This window comes from Nycticebus coucang, chromosome 6, assembly GCF_027406575.1.
Source record: "Nycticebus coucang isolate mNycCou1 chromosome 6, mNycCou1.pri, whole genome shotgun sequence".
Lineage (NCBI taxonomy): Eukaryota > Metazoa > Chordata > Mammalia > Primates > Lorisidae > Nycticebus > Nycticebus coucang.
The window spans coordinates 74,151,572-74,171,672 of record NC_069785.1 but is presented as its reverse complement, the minus strand read 5'-3'; the positions used below and the strand labels follow the sequence as shown (position 1 = coordinate 74,171,672).

At 43.7% G+C, this 20,101-nt stretch overlaps 1 protein-coding gene across 2 annotated transcripts in view; it reads right to left on the bottom strand.

Annotated features, from left to right (window-relative positions):
- THSD4 (thrombospondin type 1 domain containing 4) overlaps positions 1-20,101 on the bottom strand; it is a 640,675-nt gene that overhangs the window by 495,467 nt on the left and 125,107 nt on the right. For both annotated transcript variants that reach the window (XM_053594803.1, XM_053594804.1), the window contains exon 5: positions 12,049-12,493. In XM_053594803.1, coding sequence (XP_053450778.1) covers positions 12,049-12,493 — 445 coding nt within the window. The remainder of the gene's footprint in view (positions 1-12,048; positions 12,494-20,101) is intronic.

Here is a 20,101-nt window from a genome sequence, read left to right as displayed (position 1 = left end):
TCTGCTTGCCGAGGGACGGTCGGTCGGTACAGGCTGCTGGTACAAACTCCCAGGGTGGTCACGACCCTGCTGTGGCCTGAGCCAAACCATATGGAGCCAGAAGCCATGTGAGGCAGAATATGATGACAACTGCTGGGAACACAAGGGTGGTGGACGGGCAGGGCGGGCTGAGGTCTGACAATCAGTGAAGGCCGACAGGCCGGGGCAGCCTGTCTCCAAGGACTCTGGAAACCAACCTGCCAGTGGCCCCGAAGCCAGCTATGTGTGGGCTTCCAGAAACGCCAGCCATGTCCATGAAGAGCTTTGGGTTAATATGCTTTTCACTACCCTTGGTACTGAGGCAGAGTTCAAGAAGTATGTGAACAGTTGGGTGACGGGGAGAAGACACCATCCCTGTAGCAGTCCCCAAACCTGGCTTCGAGAAAGAATGACTAAGTGGTTTGTTAAAAATAGAGATTGTAGAGCCGTGCCCCCGTGGTAGGATAGGGAGGAGAGGCCAGGAGTATGTGCCTGAAGTGCACCCTTGGGTGTTTCTGGCACCAGGCTATGCAGAATCACACCCAGGCTACAATCTCAGCCCAAGTTACTTCAATCACAGAATTCCAGAGCAGAAGAGAATCAGACCAACCCCTTTGGATTACAGACGAGAAAACTGAGGCCTGTAGAAGTGGCTACCCTTGCCAAAGGCCCCACCGGAAGCGGAGGCAGAGCCAGCACACTGACCGCCCGCCTGACAGAGATCAGAAACTGGACATCAGGGATAGGCTGCAGCTTTTCACACCAGAAATGTCCCATTCCTCAGACAACTACACTTACAGAAGGCCAACCGGCTCCTCAACAAGGCTCTAGCCAGAAGCTACCAGCAATTAACCTGGTGGCCGTCACCAAAATTGGAAGCTAAAGACCAGGAAGACTTAGTCTATTTAACCTCTTTCTCTACAGGAGCAAAATATTGCTAACAAGCTTGACCACAAACATATAAATAACTTTCAGAATCATCTAGAATCGCTCTGTACTGGACAACACCAATGTCTATTTCATGGCACGGAAAGCAGTCCACACAAGCCAATAAGTTACAAAAGTGTCAAAATGTGTGTGGAGAGAGAGAGAGAGAGAGAGAGAGAGGTTTACAGTGTTATCTCTGGAATGTGGGATTATAGATGTTTTCTATTCACAATTAATTAATTTTTATCTATTGGTATTATCCAATTTTCTGTAGTAAATGCACAATACTCATGTAATAAAAATGACAATTTGGCCAGGCACAGTGGCTCACACCTGTAGTCCCAGCTACTCATGCAATTGAGATGGGAGGATCACTTGAGCCCAGGTATTTGAGGCTGCAGTGAACTAAGATTGTGCCACTGCACTCCAGGGTGACTGAGAGAAATCCTGTCTGTTAAAAAAAAAAAAAGTCAATACCTCAGTATTGAGATAGTTCCTGGGCAGTGGCCCTTAGGCAGCTCTGCCCGTGCTTGTAGGCTATAATCTTATGGCGTGTTTTAACCCACTGACGCTTGGCACTCTTATTTGCATCCATAGCATCTACCAAGCCACCTTGTAATGAGTCACTCTGGATAACCCGTCCCCTGGTCACCAACAAGTTCTTTAACTATGAGCAAAGCTAGTTTCCTCCTGAGGCAAAATATGGCATCAGACTCATGGTGGTCAGCAAGGCCACCAACAGGAGTCAGGAGCCAGCCATGCCTAGCAGCCACTTTTGTGTCCAGCAGTGCTGGCCTGGGAAGGTGCAGCAGGAGGCAACAAGGTGCCCTGGCAGATGGCACGGCTCTGTGTGTGACCCAAATCAGGGACACCCATGATGCCAGGAGAACTGCCAGTTGGAGACACAGTGCTGCTTCCTGTGGGGCAGAGGGGCCTGGCCAGAGAAGTGCAAGGCTCCCTGAGCCCAGACGTGAGGGTGGGTACACAGAGACAGCATTACAGTTCAGGCAAGGAAGGCAGAAGCTGGGTGTGATGATGACAGTGAGAACCACTAGCTTTTATTGAGTACTTAATACATAACGCCAGACACCCCATCATGTGACTTATATATTTAAGTACATATATAAAATACAGAAATCTATATTAAATATGTAGAAATTCATAATATATACAAAATATACATTATAGATATATATTAGTCATTCAGTCCTCACAATAAGTATTATACCCGTTTTATAGACTAAGAAACCAAGGCAACAAAAAGTTGAACGAGCTGCCCAAGGTCACAGGCTAGTCGTCGGTAAAGCTGGGGTTTGAAGCCAGGTACTGTGCAGCCTCTGAAGCCTAGAGAAGTGGCTGGCCCCGCTGAAATGGAGCAGGGAGCTGTGGAGTGAGGATGAAAACTGAGCGGGGCCTGGGAAATCCTGTTTCATGTTTCTTTTATAGATTACATCTGTTTGTACTTGTCATATTACTATCAGTATGTGATCATTCTCATTTTAACAGACTCTCTGAGGTTGAAACTTCCAGGTTACAAACCCCTCCACATTTGTTATATTTTAAATTGGTTGTTTCCTGATGTCATGGACTGAGTCACCTTCCCCTTATCAGGAATTGTCTCTATATCGGACTGTGAATTGATCTTGGGGGCAGGTTTCCTGTAGACAGCTGGTTCTTTTCATGGGCACTAATTCTTGTCATCTTCAGGCCAGAAAACTGGGGGGGTTGGGGTGGGACCAACAAAGTCCTTTACAGCCAAATAATGCCCTGGCGAGATAACCTCCCTTCAAATGACTCCCTTCCACCCAAAAGAGGGAGGGATGTTTCCACTGTACTGTCAAGGGAAGAGAAATAAAGATGTACTTTAATATGATGAGCTGAATCCTTATAAAGAAATACAGGATACACGCCCTATCCAAAGTTCCATCTAGACAACTGCCTGGGGTTGCTATGAGTCACAAAGGGTATGGAAACTCCAGCTACGTTTCTCATGACCCTGGTTAATCTGAAATGACAACTGTCTGTACCAAACTTCATAACCCAGGAAGCCACTGTCAGTAATCACACACTTACCTTTTCGTAATTAATTGCTTTCATCTCCCCAGGAGATGAAGAGCATCATAGCCCAGGAAGACAGCACCAAGAAACATGACCTTGAAGTCTGCCTGGGTCAGATGTGCATTTTTTTTATCCTCTGCATTGCTCTGGATTCAATCAAAAGACCAGCTACCATAGCAACTATATGATGTAGTTAACATCACCACAGTGATGAAATCTACAAAAAAAAAAAAAAGGAAATCTAGAAAATATTCCTGCACTGCCAGAAGAAAGTGGTTGTGTGACCTTGAGCAAAACATTTAGCTTCTCAAAGCCTAAACTACCATATCTGTGTAACAAGCCCTGCACTACCTCTCAGCCCTCAATCCCCAGGGAATTTTGTGAGGCTCAAATTAGTTACACTTTAAAATTTCTGGCTGGCACTAATGCTCAATAAATGTTAGCTGAATTGAAGACACCAGAGATGAATCTAGGAGTTTCAGAAGCCACAAGTGCCTGGAAAGTAGGTGTTCTGAGCAAACATTCCCTTCTTTCCTTTCTCTTCTACAGCTGGAAAATAGCCTACGTTTTCCAGCTATAGAGTAATATAACCATGGGCCAAACTTTCTTTCAAGTTATCCAGCACATTTTTCAAATACGTTTAATATCTCTCCTTTCTCAAACCACACAGAACAAATTCAACCTTACAAAAAACTCTTGCCACCTCCACCACTTCCAGCAATTCTACAGTCAGTGAATTGGTTTGTTCGAAGAGTTGGAGCAAGGCTTTGGGCTTAAAAAACAAAAAAACAAAAAACTGAGGTTTTTTTTAAATCTCAAACACCTTTTTTTCACCCACAGGAAGTTCATGATGCTCTCCTAGAGAAAAGTGTTTTTTTCTCATTCAATACATACATCGAAGTCCCAAAGGATGTTAATATGAATAAACCTATTCATCCTGGAAGATGTATTTTTAAGTATTCTCGATTCATACAAATCTAGGCCTATTCCGAAAGTGCTTATTTATTTCTGCCTCTTTATTTATCTATCTCTTTGCCTAGAAGAAGGTCAAAAAAATGCCTTTTTTCACAACCTATCCAGAAGTATACGGCAAAATGTAATGTTAATAATACTCAGAATCGTTATTCTCCCAAGAAGCATAAATAAGACTTTTGTTCCCCCTTCCTAGGAGAGGGTGTGAAATTCCATTCAAAGACAAATATTCATTGTGCCCGTACTGTGTCAGGGGTCCTGACTAAGGGGTATGCAGAGAAGAATCCGTCCTAATAGCTTCTTGCAGAGATTTTACAGGCCAAGGTGAAAAAATACATAAACAAAAACATATAATGCAACGGGAAGAATTTAGTAAGTGATTCGGACACGAATTTCTAATCTTGCAAAACAAAGGATTAATTGATTCTTCCTAATGTTGATAAATCAAGAAAATAAAAATTGTTAATGCCCTGCACATAGCCAAAAATATAAGCAAAAGTAAAAATGGGGCCAGCAAAGATAAGCGGAGTGGGAGCACAGGGGGTCATTTCTTCACCTCTGAGAGTGGGACTGGTGGAGAAAATGTGAAGTTAGTGTATTGGGAGGCAGAGGTGTCAGTAAGCCAGCTAGAGTTACAGAGAGAATGACTGTAAGAACTCAAAGTTCAAAGTGACAGAGAGGGGCTAGGACACACCTGTCTTCTACCCTTGTACTGTTTCTCAGTCTTTGTTTGTACAGCATTTTAGAATCATGAAAAATGACAGTGGTGACCAGTCATATATGTGTGTATGACTGATACATAAAATTCAATAAAACTTTCTGTGGAAATGCCAAGTGGTCTGAGAATGTGGAAAGCAGAATGCTGGAAGAAAGCATTGACACTAGTACACACTTCCCACGTAAGGAGTTTGATGATAAGCTCAGGATAAAAGAAACTTATGCTGAGCGCCCCCAGTCAGATGGCCCGCCCAGCCAGTAACCGGCACCCTGGTTCCAAGATTGCATTCAATTCTTCCCCACCCCGTTTACTAGGTTTCTCCTTAAAACTGCAGTCAGGAAGTTGATAGCTGTTAGCTCTTTTTTATTCAGTATCCGACTAGAAATGGGGGAGAATTAGAATCTGCCTACAGAGTGCATGCTTAGCTACATTTGAGATGTGTCCAGCATCTTCCCTTTATTTTCACTTACTTTGAGGCAGAAAAAACTCCACGTGGATACATCTGTGGTCAGAAGCCAGTTCTACCCCCAGGGAAATTTACTGGAGAGTCACTGATATCAGAACTCATTGCATCTGCATTTGCTAAAAAGCTGCTTCTAGCCCCAAGAGGTTTCCCCTCCTAACGTTACGTGCACGCTGTCTAAACTCAGGAGCATGCCTCCTTTGGCAGCAAAGCCCATAAAAACTCATAACTTCGTCCCTGCTTTGTACCAGGTGACTCACTACAGCCTCCCTGCTCCAGAAAGGGTCAGAGAGTCAGTCCATCTCCTCCTCCTCAAGGAGAAAAGTGCTAATTTCAGAGTGCTTAGGACAAGGAGGTGGGGAGAGAGACACCTAGGCCTCCAGGTCAAAGGGCATAAGATGTCTTGTCAGTTAATGTATTTGGCAAATAATAACAGAAACCCCAGAAAGAGCTAGTAGGAAAGTATTTTTATAACTGCATCCCTTCGAGAACCAGAAGTGAGGTGTGGTTTCTCCTCCCCTCTGTTTTATCCCTATTAAAACCTCAAACTCTAAGGTACTAGGCTTCAGTGAACTTCCACGAAGAAGAAGCGGGATGATTCATTCAATCCCTTCAGTACCTATTACTTTCAGCCTCAGCTGAGAAAGTACAGGGCGGCAGATAAATCATGGCTACCTCCCTGTACTCCCCTTTACTGCTGAAGACACACTTGCAGGTGGCGCCCTAGCTCACTGGAAACTCATCTGATGCACCAGGAGTTCCCAAGTGTCCCCTTTTTGCTCCTCAGCCCTCACAGGAGGAGTACTGAGGGACTCTGGAATCTGCGGCACTTCCTCTTCCTATAAAACCCGCCCCTCACCTGGAGCTGCACTTCTCTGGGACACCTTCACTGACTCCACCCAAGGCAGGTTAATTTCCCCGGTCTGGTGATGTCAAAATGCCTACCGTGGTGTGTGCGGTGGCATGGATGATCTGCCCTGTTATTACCTATTTATGAGTCTATCTTTCTCACCGGACTCCAAGCCACATAGAGCAAAAGCTTGTGCTAATCTCAGTGTCCCTGACACACAGCCTAACACTTCACCCCGCTCAATCAGTGCTAGTGCTGTACTTCTGGACTCCAAGCAGGGAATGTTGGCTAGACTTGGGATCAGATGGAGTCTTGCCTCTACCACATACAGACCACCTGGAGACTAACAGACCTCTGAGATTGACATCCACTCAAAAAACCATAGATTCTCTACCTATACTGGAGTGGGTCACCTTAACTTCTTCATATGCACTGTAGGCAAGAAGAAAAAAAAAACCCTTACCATTCAAGTGTGCATTCAGAGATCATTAGTACTAACCTGTATTATTGATTCTGCAGTATTTCACAGAAGACATCTTATATGAAATGAGCAATCTTGAGGACATACATTCCAGCTTAAAATTCATTCATGCTTAAAATTCCCAGATGACACCATAAGGTAGGGCTTAACATTAAACAAGAACATCAGAAGTACAAAGAATTCGTTGACACGAAGCTGGTTATCTGCAGTTTCACTTTCATCACATTAAAACCATGACCCCAAGGGTGATTACCCTGAAACTACATCATAGCTGAAATGTTTGGTCTCTTAGCAATCTTGGTTTATCACTGGGCCATGGGAAAGGACTCTCCAATCACAGCTAACATAGAGAACCAAAGTGGACTCTGAGCAAGTCTGGCTATTTCTACACAAATTTTTTAAGTTTCTACTTAGAACGTGGAAGCTGCTCTGATATGGGGAGACCTTACTCCATTGTTCTCTAGAGGTGTGTAACTCTCATTCATTCATCCAGGTTCTACTGAGTCATCAACAATGTGTTGGCATCATGCCAGCTTCTCATATATCTGATCTTGTCTGAACCTTGCATCAACCCTGAGGAGTTCAGATTGTTATTTCCCCACTTTATGGACAATCCCTAGCAAGATAAGTGACTTATCCAAGTCCCCCAGTCGGGTTTGCATCCAACCAAGCTTCACTCCCAAACCCACGCCCATGTCACTCACTATTCCATGCTACCTGCAGGCCTAATGCTCAATTAAACCAGTTGATCAGGTTTGCTTTCTGACATTTCACTGTGTCTATAAGTGACTTTCTCACTCATTTATCTCATAATTGAAGGTCAAGCAAGGCCCAGGTGGCATTTCTGCATTTTGAGATGTCAAACAAATTCCCCATTGAAAGGCATAAGCAATGGCACACACAGACAAGACCGCAAAGATGTTCAGGCCAGATTTATTAAAAGGGGGAGGGTGATGCACCTGGGCATGCAAAGATGGCATCTACGCCCAGGGAGCAGTTAGAGAGCCCTTTTATATGGGGTGGTAAGGGGCAAGCACTTTTCACAGGTCGCCTGTCAGGGTAGAGTCTTTTGACACGAACTTCTGGGGCTGGGGCCATCTAGATCCTTTGTGTCTTTGTTTTAGAAGGAGAGAAGAAGAAGGAGGGGGGAAGGTTTGTGTGTGGCTGCGTTAGGCCCCCCAACACCCGTAAGACTGTGACTAAAGTGGACAGCTGACACGGAAGGGAAGGCAGGAGGGTTCCCACCACCTGGCAGGCACCACAGCACCTGAGATTCTGATACACCCTGCCTTCTTGTTGTTGGCTAGGCTGCTTCTTTAGCTCCCATATGCTCTTTTCTCTTCTCTGGCCATCCTCCAGAGCCTCACTTGACAGTTCCCCTCCTCGTGGAGTCCTCCTCAACCAATGCCCCTGTGCTCTGAGTTCTTCCCCTTCATAAAGCGCTCCTGCTTGGCTCCATGACAGCAGCTGTGTGGGGGCGCCTCCTCCCCACTGGACCACTACGATGTTGAGGGCGGGGCCACGGCCAGTGATAAGACCCTACTCTGAGCTTTGTAAGCCTGAAAAAAACACCTGCCCCGAATTCAGACCACTCCTCATATTCACTTCACCATCCTACATCTCAGAACTGAGTCCTTGGCTGCTGCGGTAGTCTCAGAAAGGGGGTGTTCCATCAAAATTGGGGTTATGCCAAGCACTTAGTTTAAGGGATGAAGTTCTGAAATCAGGTACTGCCCACTTGCTCTGGCCTATATTCCTTTCTTGTTCTTCTCCCAAAAAATAACTGGGAGAGATCTCTAGATGCATGCAATATGTTTTAATCTTTGGAGAAGACACAAATGATAACCTGAAGTACCTTAGATTAGTACATCTGTAAGGTTTTTCACAATATTGTCCTATACCTTTTTTCCTCTTTGAGTAGGAATATTCCCATAATTGGGGGATTCATGTAATTTCTCCATGTTGGACCCTGGGGATGATAGGCAAATGGTGTGCATGAGGTCCCTGACATCAGACTGGGATGCTGCCGTAGACGGGTGCATGTGGGGGCAGAGCTGAGACTGCTCTCCTTAGATATCCCTGTAGCCAAGTTTGGTCTGTGGCTGATATCTGGGAGCTTAGATTTTGGGAGGATTCCCATCACTCTCTAAATAATAAGAGCGGCTTACTATGCCTAAATATAGTTCATGCTGAACATCTGCTTTCCTTTTGGGATTCTGGAATTCTGGTATGTGATGGGCAGAGGTGCCTATGTGACCAGCCCTCAATAAAAACCTTGGGCACGAGGAAGACATCCCTGGTGGACACCATTTCACAAGTATTGTAACAACTCATCACTGGAGAAATTAAGCACCATTATGTGGAGGGGACTCTTGGGAGCGTCTGCCTGGTTTCCTGTGGACTTGGCTCCATGTGTCTTTTTTCCCTTTGCTAATTTTGCTGTATTTATTGAATCCTTTTGCTATAATAAATCATAACTGTGAGTGCAACTATGCACTGAGTCTTGTGAGTCCTTCTAGGAAGTCATCAAACCTAGGAGTGGCCTTGGGGACTCCTGACAGGGAGTTTCAAAGAGATCCTGGGGTATGGCCCAACCCATAAAAAGCCGTGAGCTTATGAAGAGGTGTGCAACATGGAATGCCGTCTAAGGAATGACATCTCTCAGAAAGGCTGAGATGAGGACTTGGGGCAGTAGGGAGCATTGGGAAGGCACCGTGCAGAATATCACAGTGAGGAGAAGGGAATTAAACCTGTACAGTCCTGACCGGGAAGGTAATCCCGGCACTCTGGGATTACCACACACTCTCATATACTTCTCAACAGACCTGCCAGCAATCTAACAACTAAGGAGTTGATCAAGCTCCTTCTTCCACTAAAACTGTAGTGGGACCCCCAGATCGATCATACTTTGCCTTAGATGTATCCCTGTGTAGGTTTTTCCATTCCATCTCCCAAAGACTTTTAACTTACTCTCACAGAAATGATCTGTATAAAAGTCTTACATATAGGCTTTTCACCTACAACCTTGGACAAAGTGAGGGGCTGCATTCATTCATTTGGTAGGACATCTATTTAGTTTGTAAAGGTATTTGTTCATTTACCAAGTCCTGGCCGGTGGATCACTTGAGCTCTGGAGTTCGAGACCACCCTGAGCAAGAGTGAGACCTCATCTCTACTAAAAATGGAAAACAAAAAACAAAAAAACCTAGCCAGGACTTGGTAAATGTAGAATGAGAATGTAAATGTTTTGGCACAGTAACTGAGATAACGCCGGAAAGGCTATGTTAACCACTGTGATAAAAATGTGTCAAATGGTTTATGAAGTGAGTGTATGATGCCCCATAATCATATCATTGTATACAGTTATGATTTAATAAAAAAAATTAAAAAAAAAAAAAAAACCTAGCCAGGCGTTATGCGGTGCCTGAAGTCCCAGCTACTTCACAGGCTGAGGTAGGAAGACTGCTCAGGTCCAGAAGTTTAAGGTTACTGTGAGCTATGATGCCACGGCACCCTACCAAGGGCGACAGAGTGAGACTCTCTCTCAAAAAACACAAAACAAAACAAAAAACACCCTATATAATCTTGTGTCAACATTTACTTCCCCTGGCCTGGGTTGCAGGTTTTGTTTTGCCTATTTCCAAATGCCAGAAGACATTATGAATGTCTATTCTCACAAGAATTTTCTAAGATTCTCTGCAATTCATTCTTTTCTGTGGTGCACTTGCCCCAACACCCAGGGAAGCCACAGCTTCTACATGGGAGAACAACCCTGCTATTGGCAGCATAAGTCTGGCAAAAAAGTGGATGCTTTAAAAATGTAAATTAAATGAGAGAAATGCTAAGCAGATCTCCGCTCCATGTAGATGCCAAATGCCTTCTCTTTTTTCCCTTCTCTTGACAGTTTAGTTGGCCTTCAAAATTAAGAGATATACTAGTCCATGGAGAATGTGTTCTACTTCACAGATGAACTCCTATTATCTTCAAAGAACAGCAATTGGACATTGAGGAACAAGGCTCATGTCTGATTATGAACACAAGTAATTTCTTGGTTCTTGATTTATAAAGCATGTTTTAACATCACCTCATTTGGCCCTCATTACAACTCAATGAGGTAGAAAATATGATTTTTCTCTTTTATCTTCCATGACACTTGGTCAATTACAAGACAAGCAATGATGCTCAGTGAAGACTTGTTGGTTGATTGATTAGTTAGTAATGGCTACAGAGAAATTACTGCTTTATAAAAATTAATGATTCCTGAAGTCTGTCAGTGGAAGAACAAGCTAAAAAGCTATCCAGGCATTTGGTGAAATTATTAAGATCACAAATTAAGTCATTTCTATGGATTCTATAGCAGGAAATATATTTTTAATGAGGAAATTGAAGCTAACATATAACAGCTGCCCTGTTATCCAGTAACAGAGTGTTAAGGCAAATTAAATTGTTAATGAAAAATATAGCAAATCGGAAATTTAACCTCTTAACATTCTCTCATTCCTTTCTCCTTTATACACTACTTTTAAACTGATATTTTAAAAAACAAATTTGGTAACCTTATGTAGTTTACATTGATAATCTGCCCTACTACTCTCTGCAGCGAGTTATCTGACCTCTCCTTAAAACTGTAAAAGGGAAAGAATAGCAAACTCATGAGATTAAGCAGAGGGTTAAATGAGGTAAATAAGAAAAGTGCTCAGCAGAGGGCTTGGCTTATTGTGAGTTAATAATGGTAGATTTTATTAAAATGCATTAAGATGAAATCAATAAATATTTGCTAAACCAATATCCATAGTGGGTATCCAGCCCACATACAGCAGGACATCAATATTGGTTCCTAAAATATCAAACGACTTCCACACCATTTGGTGACCAAATGCTGCCCAGAGACTTCCGAGTGCCATCTATCACCCCAGCCACCCCAGCTCCTCTCCTAAAAGGAGAAGACTCTTCACAACTTTATGATCAGACTTCTTCATGCTAAAGTGCTTATGCCGGAATAGCAGGGAGCCCCCAGGAAACTTACTGGATGGTACCTCCCAAAAATCCAGTGTTGGCACCACCACCAATTGCCTGAAATCAAACTGTACCCCACCCATGGAATAAATTTTGCACTTGAGTGAGGAATAAATAATGTTGGTGTAAATCACTGAGAATTTGGGGGCTGTCTGTTAGGCAGCACTAGCTAATTAATACAAGTGATGGTCAGGAAGGGATTCAAGAAGCTATGCATAAGTCACTAGGGGAATAATCTTATGGAAAAGAAAAGTATATGGGGAGAATACACACAGAGAAGAGAGAAGGAAGGAAGATAAAAAGGTATGTTGATGTGGTTTTAAAAACACCCCCTCGCAGTTCCTGTGACAATTTGTGGCATCTTCGGCAAATCATTTAACCTCTCTTTGTAACTGTAAAATAAAATAGCAATCTCATAAGGTTAAGGAGAGGATTAAATGAGGTAAGCAAGAAAACTGGTGCATTGAGGTATGTGCTCAGTACCAGGTGACAGAGAAATCAGAGTGGCAGGTGTCTCTTCCCAGAGCTGGGAAGGGCATACTCACATTGGTGTTGCACAGCTTGTACTGCCGATAGGCCCCGATGCAGGAGATTGCTGTAGACCGGGCAGGCTGGGAGAAGCTGTGACCTGTTCTCTGGGCCCCCACACCATGGTTTTTGCTTGTTTCCGGGTTGTGGAAGAGACTTGATGCTGCAGGGAAGCCTTGGTCATGGGTCAAAGGCAGCTTGTAGATGGAGGCCTCGGAGGTCTGCAGTTCAGAATGGGGGCCACTGTCACTTTGGTACAAAGGCCCATGTTGGGGGACCTGGTGGGCTGATGGGCTGTAGCTTCTAGAAGCAGACTCCCCCTGAGACCTGGAATGCCGGGATAAGGGCTTCTGTCTCCGAAGCCTCTGTGGTGTGTGTGTGGCATCCGTCTGCAGTGGTAAGATATATGGGGCTTTACCATAGCCATACTTGCCAGGGCCGATGGGACCTCGGGTCCTACTCCTATAGGGAGACACACAAGAGAGGAGATGAACAGAATCATCCAAGTTTTCATACTAACTCAGAAGCACCTAGTACATACAAGAGGGGACTGGGTGGGAATAAAAGCTTGGGAGGGAGCCTCTGGTGGCTCAGGAGGTAAAGGAAGGGCATCTCATAAGAAGGGAACATGGCAGAAGCTGGAACAGAGGCTCCATAGAGGCTGGCAAATCTAATGAAGGTAACAATGGAATATTATGCAGCCTTAAAGAAAGAAGGAGACTTTACTTCTTTCATGCTTACATGGATGGAGCTGGAACATATTCTTCTTAGCAAAGTATCTCAAGAATGGAAGAAAAAGTATCCAATGTACTCAGCCCTACTATGAAGCTAATTTATAGCTTTCATATGAAGGCTATAACCCAACTGTAGCATAAGAATATGGGGAAAGGGCCAAGGGAGAGGAAGGGAGGGGGGAGGTTTGGATGGAGGGAGGTTAATGGGTGGGGCCACCCCTATGGTGCATCTTAGAATGGGTACAGGCGAAACCTACTAAATGCAGAATACAAATGTCTACATACAATAACTAAGAAAATGCCATGAAGGCTATGTTGAACAGTTTGATGAGAATATTTCAGATTGTATATGAAACCAGCACATTATACCCCTTGATCTCACTAATGTACACAGCTATGATTTAACAATAAATAAATAAATAAATAAATAAAACAATGAAGGTGACAATCAACAGAGGATGAGCAGTGGATGACATGAGTGGTTAGAAATGAGGTTAGAAGTAAGCTATAGTCAGCGCATGACTTTTATGCAAGGAGTTTGGGCATTTTTGTAGGTCATAGGGAGCCACTGAAGATTTTTTGAGAAGTATAAAGACACAGTTGCAATTTCAGCTGCAGTAACTTTTCCTGTTCACTTTCTCTTATAATATACTTTTTCTCACTCACCTGTGCCTGATACTCTCGGACCCTGTTGCCATTACGATTTGTACTCAAAGAGCTTTTCTAGGCAAGTGAAAATTAGCTAAGCAATCCAATCCTGTAGTCCTGAGGCCTGACTTATACTAACTATAATCCTGAAAAGTTCAGAGGGGCCTGACCAATTGATTACTCCATCACTCTTGAGCCAACCCATGCTTAGCAATGGCTAAATGGTCATCATCACACTGGACAGACCTTTATATTGTAGAAAGACCCACTGCCTTATAAGACCTTATACAAATGACATAAACAGTAGTATTCTGGTAAATGTTTAACTGGATTTCCAGGGTGGGCAGGATCCCTAATTTGTAGCATTTGCACATTTCTATGGTTTAAATACTCCCACGATGTCCAATTACAAGCTACCAATGTGAAGACACCATCAGTTCCAGTGCACAGGTGAAAACCAGCTCCAGAACACTATTGCATTTAAATTTATTATGCAACTGTGTTTGTAAAATACAGAGCTAGCAATGGTGAAGAAATACAGATAAATCAGACATGGTTCCCAAGACCCCAACCTGGCACCTGGAAGCAACTAGAACACAATAGGGTGGGTTAAGGGCCTCTGAGGCAGTATTATTTAAATAGTGCTTCGAAAAATTCTGAGGCAAGAGAAATAACTTCTATCAAGAGGGATCTGAAAAGGTTTCACCTTCACCGGTCTGAGAGTTGAGCAGCATAGGTTCCAAATCTCTGTGGAAGGACTTAAGTAAGTCAATTAACTCTTTCATATTTGTAAAATGGCTGAACTGGATTAAATGACCGCCAAGGTCGCTCCAACTCTAAAATTATATGCTTCCATAATAATTAAATCTACATTTATGTAAAATTGGAAATGTGCCCAAGGGTTTCTACAGGACGGTCCCATTAAAATAAGCACATTAAAATAGCAATCAAGGTGAAACATTGATTTCTGCCCTCATGAGAAAATTCTTTCTTCACTCTACATAATCACTGAATATAAAATTTAACAGACCACAACTAATGATTAACATCTTTATCATTAATTGCACCTTCATTCTTAAGCTCAGAGGGTCTCCAATTAAACCACACTGCACTGCTTATTTTGCCTTTAGGCATTTCGCAATTAATCTTGGCAACACTTGGGACTCTGTTAATGATGGGGGCTTTAAGAGATGCAATTAAGAAGTTAGTCTTAAATATATATAACTTGGACGTAATGGGCCTTTCTCTTTCTTGTGGCAGGCCAGGTAAAATGAATGACATCATACAAAGGCAAGGGGAAGAATTTGTGTGTGTGGTTAAGATCTGAAAGGCTACCAAAAGTTCTAGTTTCAAACTAAGTACTGGGAGGAGGCCCTGGCTGAAGGTAACAGAGAATGAAGACCTGTGGAGAAGCTCTTCTCAAACTTGCATGTGCACAGGAACTGCCTGGGAGCTTCTCAGGCTGCAGAATCTGGTTCAGGGGTTCTAGGCTAAGGCCTGAGAGTCTGCATTTCCAGCATGTTTCCAGGAGATGCCAATGCTGCTAGTCCAAAGACTCACAGCTTTGAGAAACAGAATCACAGGATAAAACTGAAATTCCAGGCTGGGCACCATGGCTCACTCCTGTAATCCTAGCACTCTGGGAGGCCAAGGTGGGTGGACTGCTTGAGCTTAGGAGTTCAAGACTAGCCTGAGCAAGAGTGAGACCCCATCTGTACTAAAAATAGAAAAACTAATCAGGTGTTGTGGCAGGTGCCTGTAGTCATAGCTACTTGGGAGGCTGAGGCAAGAGGACTGCTCAAGGCCAAAAGTTTAAGGTTACTGTGAGCTACCATGACACCATGGCACTCTACCCAGGACAATAGAGAGAGACTCTGTCGGAAAGGAGAGGAGAGGGAAGGGGAAGGGAGGAGAGAGGAGAAGGGGGAAGGGGAGGAAAGAAATTGAAATTCCAGACAAAAGGGTGAAAAATCAACAGCACAAATTACCATTTTTTATGGAGAAAAATAGAAGTCATGGTCTTATATTCATTAATAAATAAAGACATTACCTATAATAGTACCTTTCCTCAAGGTAGTTGTAAATGCATACATAAACCTCCAAGTTTGTGGCAGATACAGAAGGTCTGCTGGCCTGGGGCAAGCTGTTCTGCTGTGGCTAAATCAACACAGATGAGCCAAGACTGCCTCCAGCTTTCTCTTGGGGAGCAGAGGAAGAACCAGCTCTTCACTGATGACTTGTGTAAGCATCCCCCCAAAGGCTGCCCGTCACCCCTGAGGGGGTAACATATACAAGCACAAACACATTTTTGAACTCTGCCTAAATCCGAAAACCATTCTAAACGCACCGAAACCACCACATCATCAGAGAGATGGTGACGTGAAAGCCAGTGGGCAATGGATTCTGATAAACTAAAGAGAATGAGCAACACATTAGGGTGTGTTATGAGAGATCCGATTTCTGAGTATTTGACTCAGAACGTTTGGATAAGCAGCAGATTCCTCCCCACTTGGCCAGGAAAACTTTTGTTTTCTTTATAGCGTTGTAAGAGTTATAAACCTGACAGTTCTGAACAGCCTCTTCCCCACCAGGACAGAGTCCATCTGGCCCCTTGCAGGGAGGACCTCCATGGAGTTGGGCAGACTTGTGCAGAATTGTGATAATAAATACACATGTGACTGAGGAGCTCTGAAGGTTAGGCCGGTTAACCCTTCTAGGAGAACATTCAGTGGAGCACTGCGGGGCTGTTGAATAGTTCTACTTGGTCTCCCCAGAACACAACTCTGGGATTTTACTTTGGGTGGCTCCATTTGTCAAAGCTCTGGCTAATTTCTAAAAGTTACGTGTTGACAAAGAAACTAGAAAAAGCAGTTTGCAGATCAGAGGTGTGGGAGTCAACATAGGTTAGAGATTCGTCACACAGACCAGGAGGCCAGGTTTCCTGGGTTTGAATTCCAGCTCTGCCATTTGCTAGTTTAGAAACTTGGAGTAGGTTACTCAATCTTTTCATGCCTCAGTTTCTTTAAGCAGGGCCAGTGAAGCACCGAGGATTCAATATTTAAGGAAATACAATCTGGGCGATGCTGGTGGGAAATTTAGGGCATTATCTCCTTAAATGCTGCACCCTAAGGGCCTCTCTGGCCCCACTACGAGTCCAGTCTCAGCTTTGAATTCATTTATGTAATAAATAAAGATGATAATAGCACCTTCCTTAAATGTACTTACAAAGATTAAATGACAATAAAAGCCAAATACCTAATGCTTTGCACAGAGAATACATTGTACAAGTATTTGTTTAAAAAAAAAAAAGAGAGAGAGAGGGCGGCGCCTGTGGCTCAAAGGAGTAGGGCACGGGCCCCATATGCTGGAGGTGGCAGGTTCAAACCCAGCCCCTGCCAAAAACTGCAAAAAAAAAAAAAAAAGAGAGAGAGAGAGAAAAGCTTTAGCTTGGTCTTGTACAAGCACTACAAACTTTGGCAAATAAAGTACCCTCAGTTTTCTTACCTATAAAATGATAGTGTGACCATTCCATATTCACTAAGATGGCTAAGTGTTGGGGAAGATAAGCTGGAACCTATACACATTTCTAGTGGGAATGTGAAATGGGATATCCTTGGTAAAGCTATCTGGAAGCTCCTCACAAAGCTAAATGTAGTGTCACCGTACGAACTAGAAATTCCAGTCCTCGCTATTTACCCTAGAGAAAGGAAAGCATACGTGTATACATAAACTTGGACGTGAATGTTTAGAGCAGCACTGTGAATGGCCAAAGGAAGAAACAATCCAAATGCCTATCAACTGCGGCAGAGATAAACAAAAACGTGGTATATCCATAGAGTGGATTATTATTCAGCCATAAAAGGAATGGAGTGCTGATATATACTACATACTGTAACATAGCAAACCTCAGAAATACCCTATGTGACAGAAGCCAGGCACATCTCCTACGATTCCATTTACATAAAAATGTATAGAATAGGCAAATCTGTTCTGACAGAGAGTGGTTTCGGGGGCTGGGGAGAGGAGGGGAAGAGGGTTGTTTTTTGGAAGTGATGGAAACATTCTGCAATTAGGTAGTAATAGTCGCGCCCAATGTTGTAAATACACTAAGACTACTGACTGTATACAGAGTACTTTAAGATGCTGGGTTTTATGGTATGTAAATTATATTTCAACAAAGCTCTTATTTTCAAGAATGAGTCATTTCCGTCTTGTCTACTTACAAGGAAGTTGCAAGGATCATACTGAGATTACCGGCTGGAATGCATTTTTTGAATCTGAAAGTAGTTTTTATCACTTTTTCTTCATCATTTGTGTTAATAACATTTAACAAACTTTATTGAGCAACTTCTCTGAGCAGCCATTGAGCATCCTGTGTGGTTTTTTTTTATTCCCCACTTGTTCACATGTCCAGCCCCAACAACGTAAGGGAATGAAAAGCCCCCTCCGCCAGGCATGGCCCAATGACAGAGGACAGTTAAAGGGTTCTGATACCAGCTTCCAGTCTCAGCTCATCCAATGAGTATCTGGGGAAATTGCTGCATCTTGAGACAATGGCTGCAAACAGTATTTTTTACAGTAGGCTGCCTGCCATCCAGCGTGTGTCTGTGTGTGTGTGTGATCTTGTGCAGCTCTGCAATGCTAACGCTGAGGGTTTAGGATGATTTGATCCAAGCAAATCTCCCTCTTCACAACTTACCCTGAAAATCTTTCATCTACAGTCATCTCCTAGAAGCGACAACTCCCACACTTTCCTCTGGTGCTGAGACCCCTCTCCTGAGCATCAAGGCCACACACCCACCTAATCTCTAGAGTAGAGCCTGCAATAAGCACGCAAATCTCCTGGGGGCATCATCAAAATATAGCTCTGATTCAGTAGGTCTGGCCAGGCCTCTGATTCTACATTCATAAAAGCTCCCAGGCAACGCCCGGCTGTGGGTTCTGAGACTGTGCCTTTGGGAGCTAGCTCTTTCTAGACATCACCATCCATTGATTTTCAACAGGTGTGCCACGGCACACTGGTTTGCCATGAGAGGATCTTAGGTGTGCCGCGAACATTTTTAAGGATCATTAATTAAATTATTTTCCAAAGAAGTTCAAGTCCGGGCGTGTTGGCTCAGTCCTGTACTCCTAGTGCTCTGGAAGGCCAAGGTGGATGGATTGCTTGAGCTCAGGAGTTCAAGACCAGTCTGAGCAAAAGGGAGACCCATCTCTACTAAAAATAGAAGGGAAAAAAAAAAACTAGCTGGAGGTGGTGATGGGTGCCTATAGTCCTAGCTACTTGGGAGGCTGAGGAAAGAAGATTGCTGAAGCCCAAGAGTTTAAAGTTGCTGTGAGCTATGATGCCACAGCATGCTACCAAGGGCAACAGAGTGAGACTCTTTCTCAAAGAAAAGAAAAAGAAGAAAAAGAAATAGGTTCAAAGCACGGTAAGTGTGTGTGTATATGTATGTATGTATGTATGTATATATAGTGTTATATATGTTTTTTAACTCTTTTGATCAACATAATTTAAATGTGTGTGGGAAGTTTAACTAAAGGTTCAAGAGTGACATGCAATAAAAAAAGGTTGGGAAAAAATGCTTTAAATTCAACACATTCCAGCCAAGATTCATCATCTTTCCCCAACAAAACTGTTCCCCCTCGAGTTCCTCCCGGGTTCTCCATCTCAGTAGTCCTTAAACTCAAGCAAGCATAAGAACCACCTGGAAGATAAGCTACAACAGGCTGCTGAGCCTCATCTGCAAAGAATCTGATTCAGAGGAGCTGGGTGGGGCCTGAGAATCTGCATTCCTAACAGGTTCCCACGTGAGGCTGATGCTGTTGTTCTGTGAGCCACACTGTGAGAACTGCTGCTCTGTCTGCCTCCCAAGTGCCACCAACCCGTGAAATCGGCTGGCTCTTCTGCTTGTCCCTCCCCTCTGCATTCAAGCCTAACTCTGCTAAGCACCCCAGCCTGCACCAGCTGGCTCCTGCTGTGCCTGTTGCCAGCCTGACACAGCCTGGACCACTCCACACCACACTCCCTGCAGCCCCCAACAGGCCAGCCTAGGTCCTTCTCCCTGCTTTGGCCCACACTGTTCCTCCTCCTCAGCTGCCTTCCCCAGCGCCATTTCCTGTTTAAAACAACCACCTAGTCACCCTTCAGGACTTAAATGGAAGGTGATGTTCTTCTCAATGACGTTCTCCACCCCACAGAATGAGTGCCCTTCTCTTTTGCCCCTCCATCGGACCCCATGTAATTGTCACAGCCTAACCATGCTTGTTTCCACGCCTGCTTTAGCTTACTAGACCACAGAGTCCTTCAGAGAAGGGGCTATGTCTTATTTGTTTATATCCCTATAGTCTTATTTTTTCACATCCCTATAAACTACTATTAATACAATATCTAGTATATAATTGCTACTCAATAATCAATCACTGAAAAACAGAAATAACGAATGAACGGCTCAAACTACTACTGCAAAAGGAGGAAAATCTTCTCCTTCTACTAATGCATGTGTTCAACTTCTCTTACTATATTAGAAGACTGACCTGGGCATGGTGGCTCATACCGGTAATCCTAGCACTCTCAAAGGCTGAGGCAGGTGGGGCTTGAGCTCAGGAGTTCAAGATCAGCCTGAGTAAAAGCAAGACCCTATCTCTACTAAAAATAGAAAAAAACTATCTGGGCATTGTGGTGGGCACC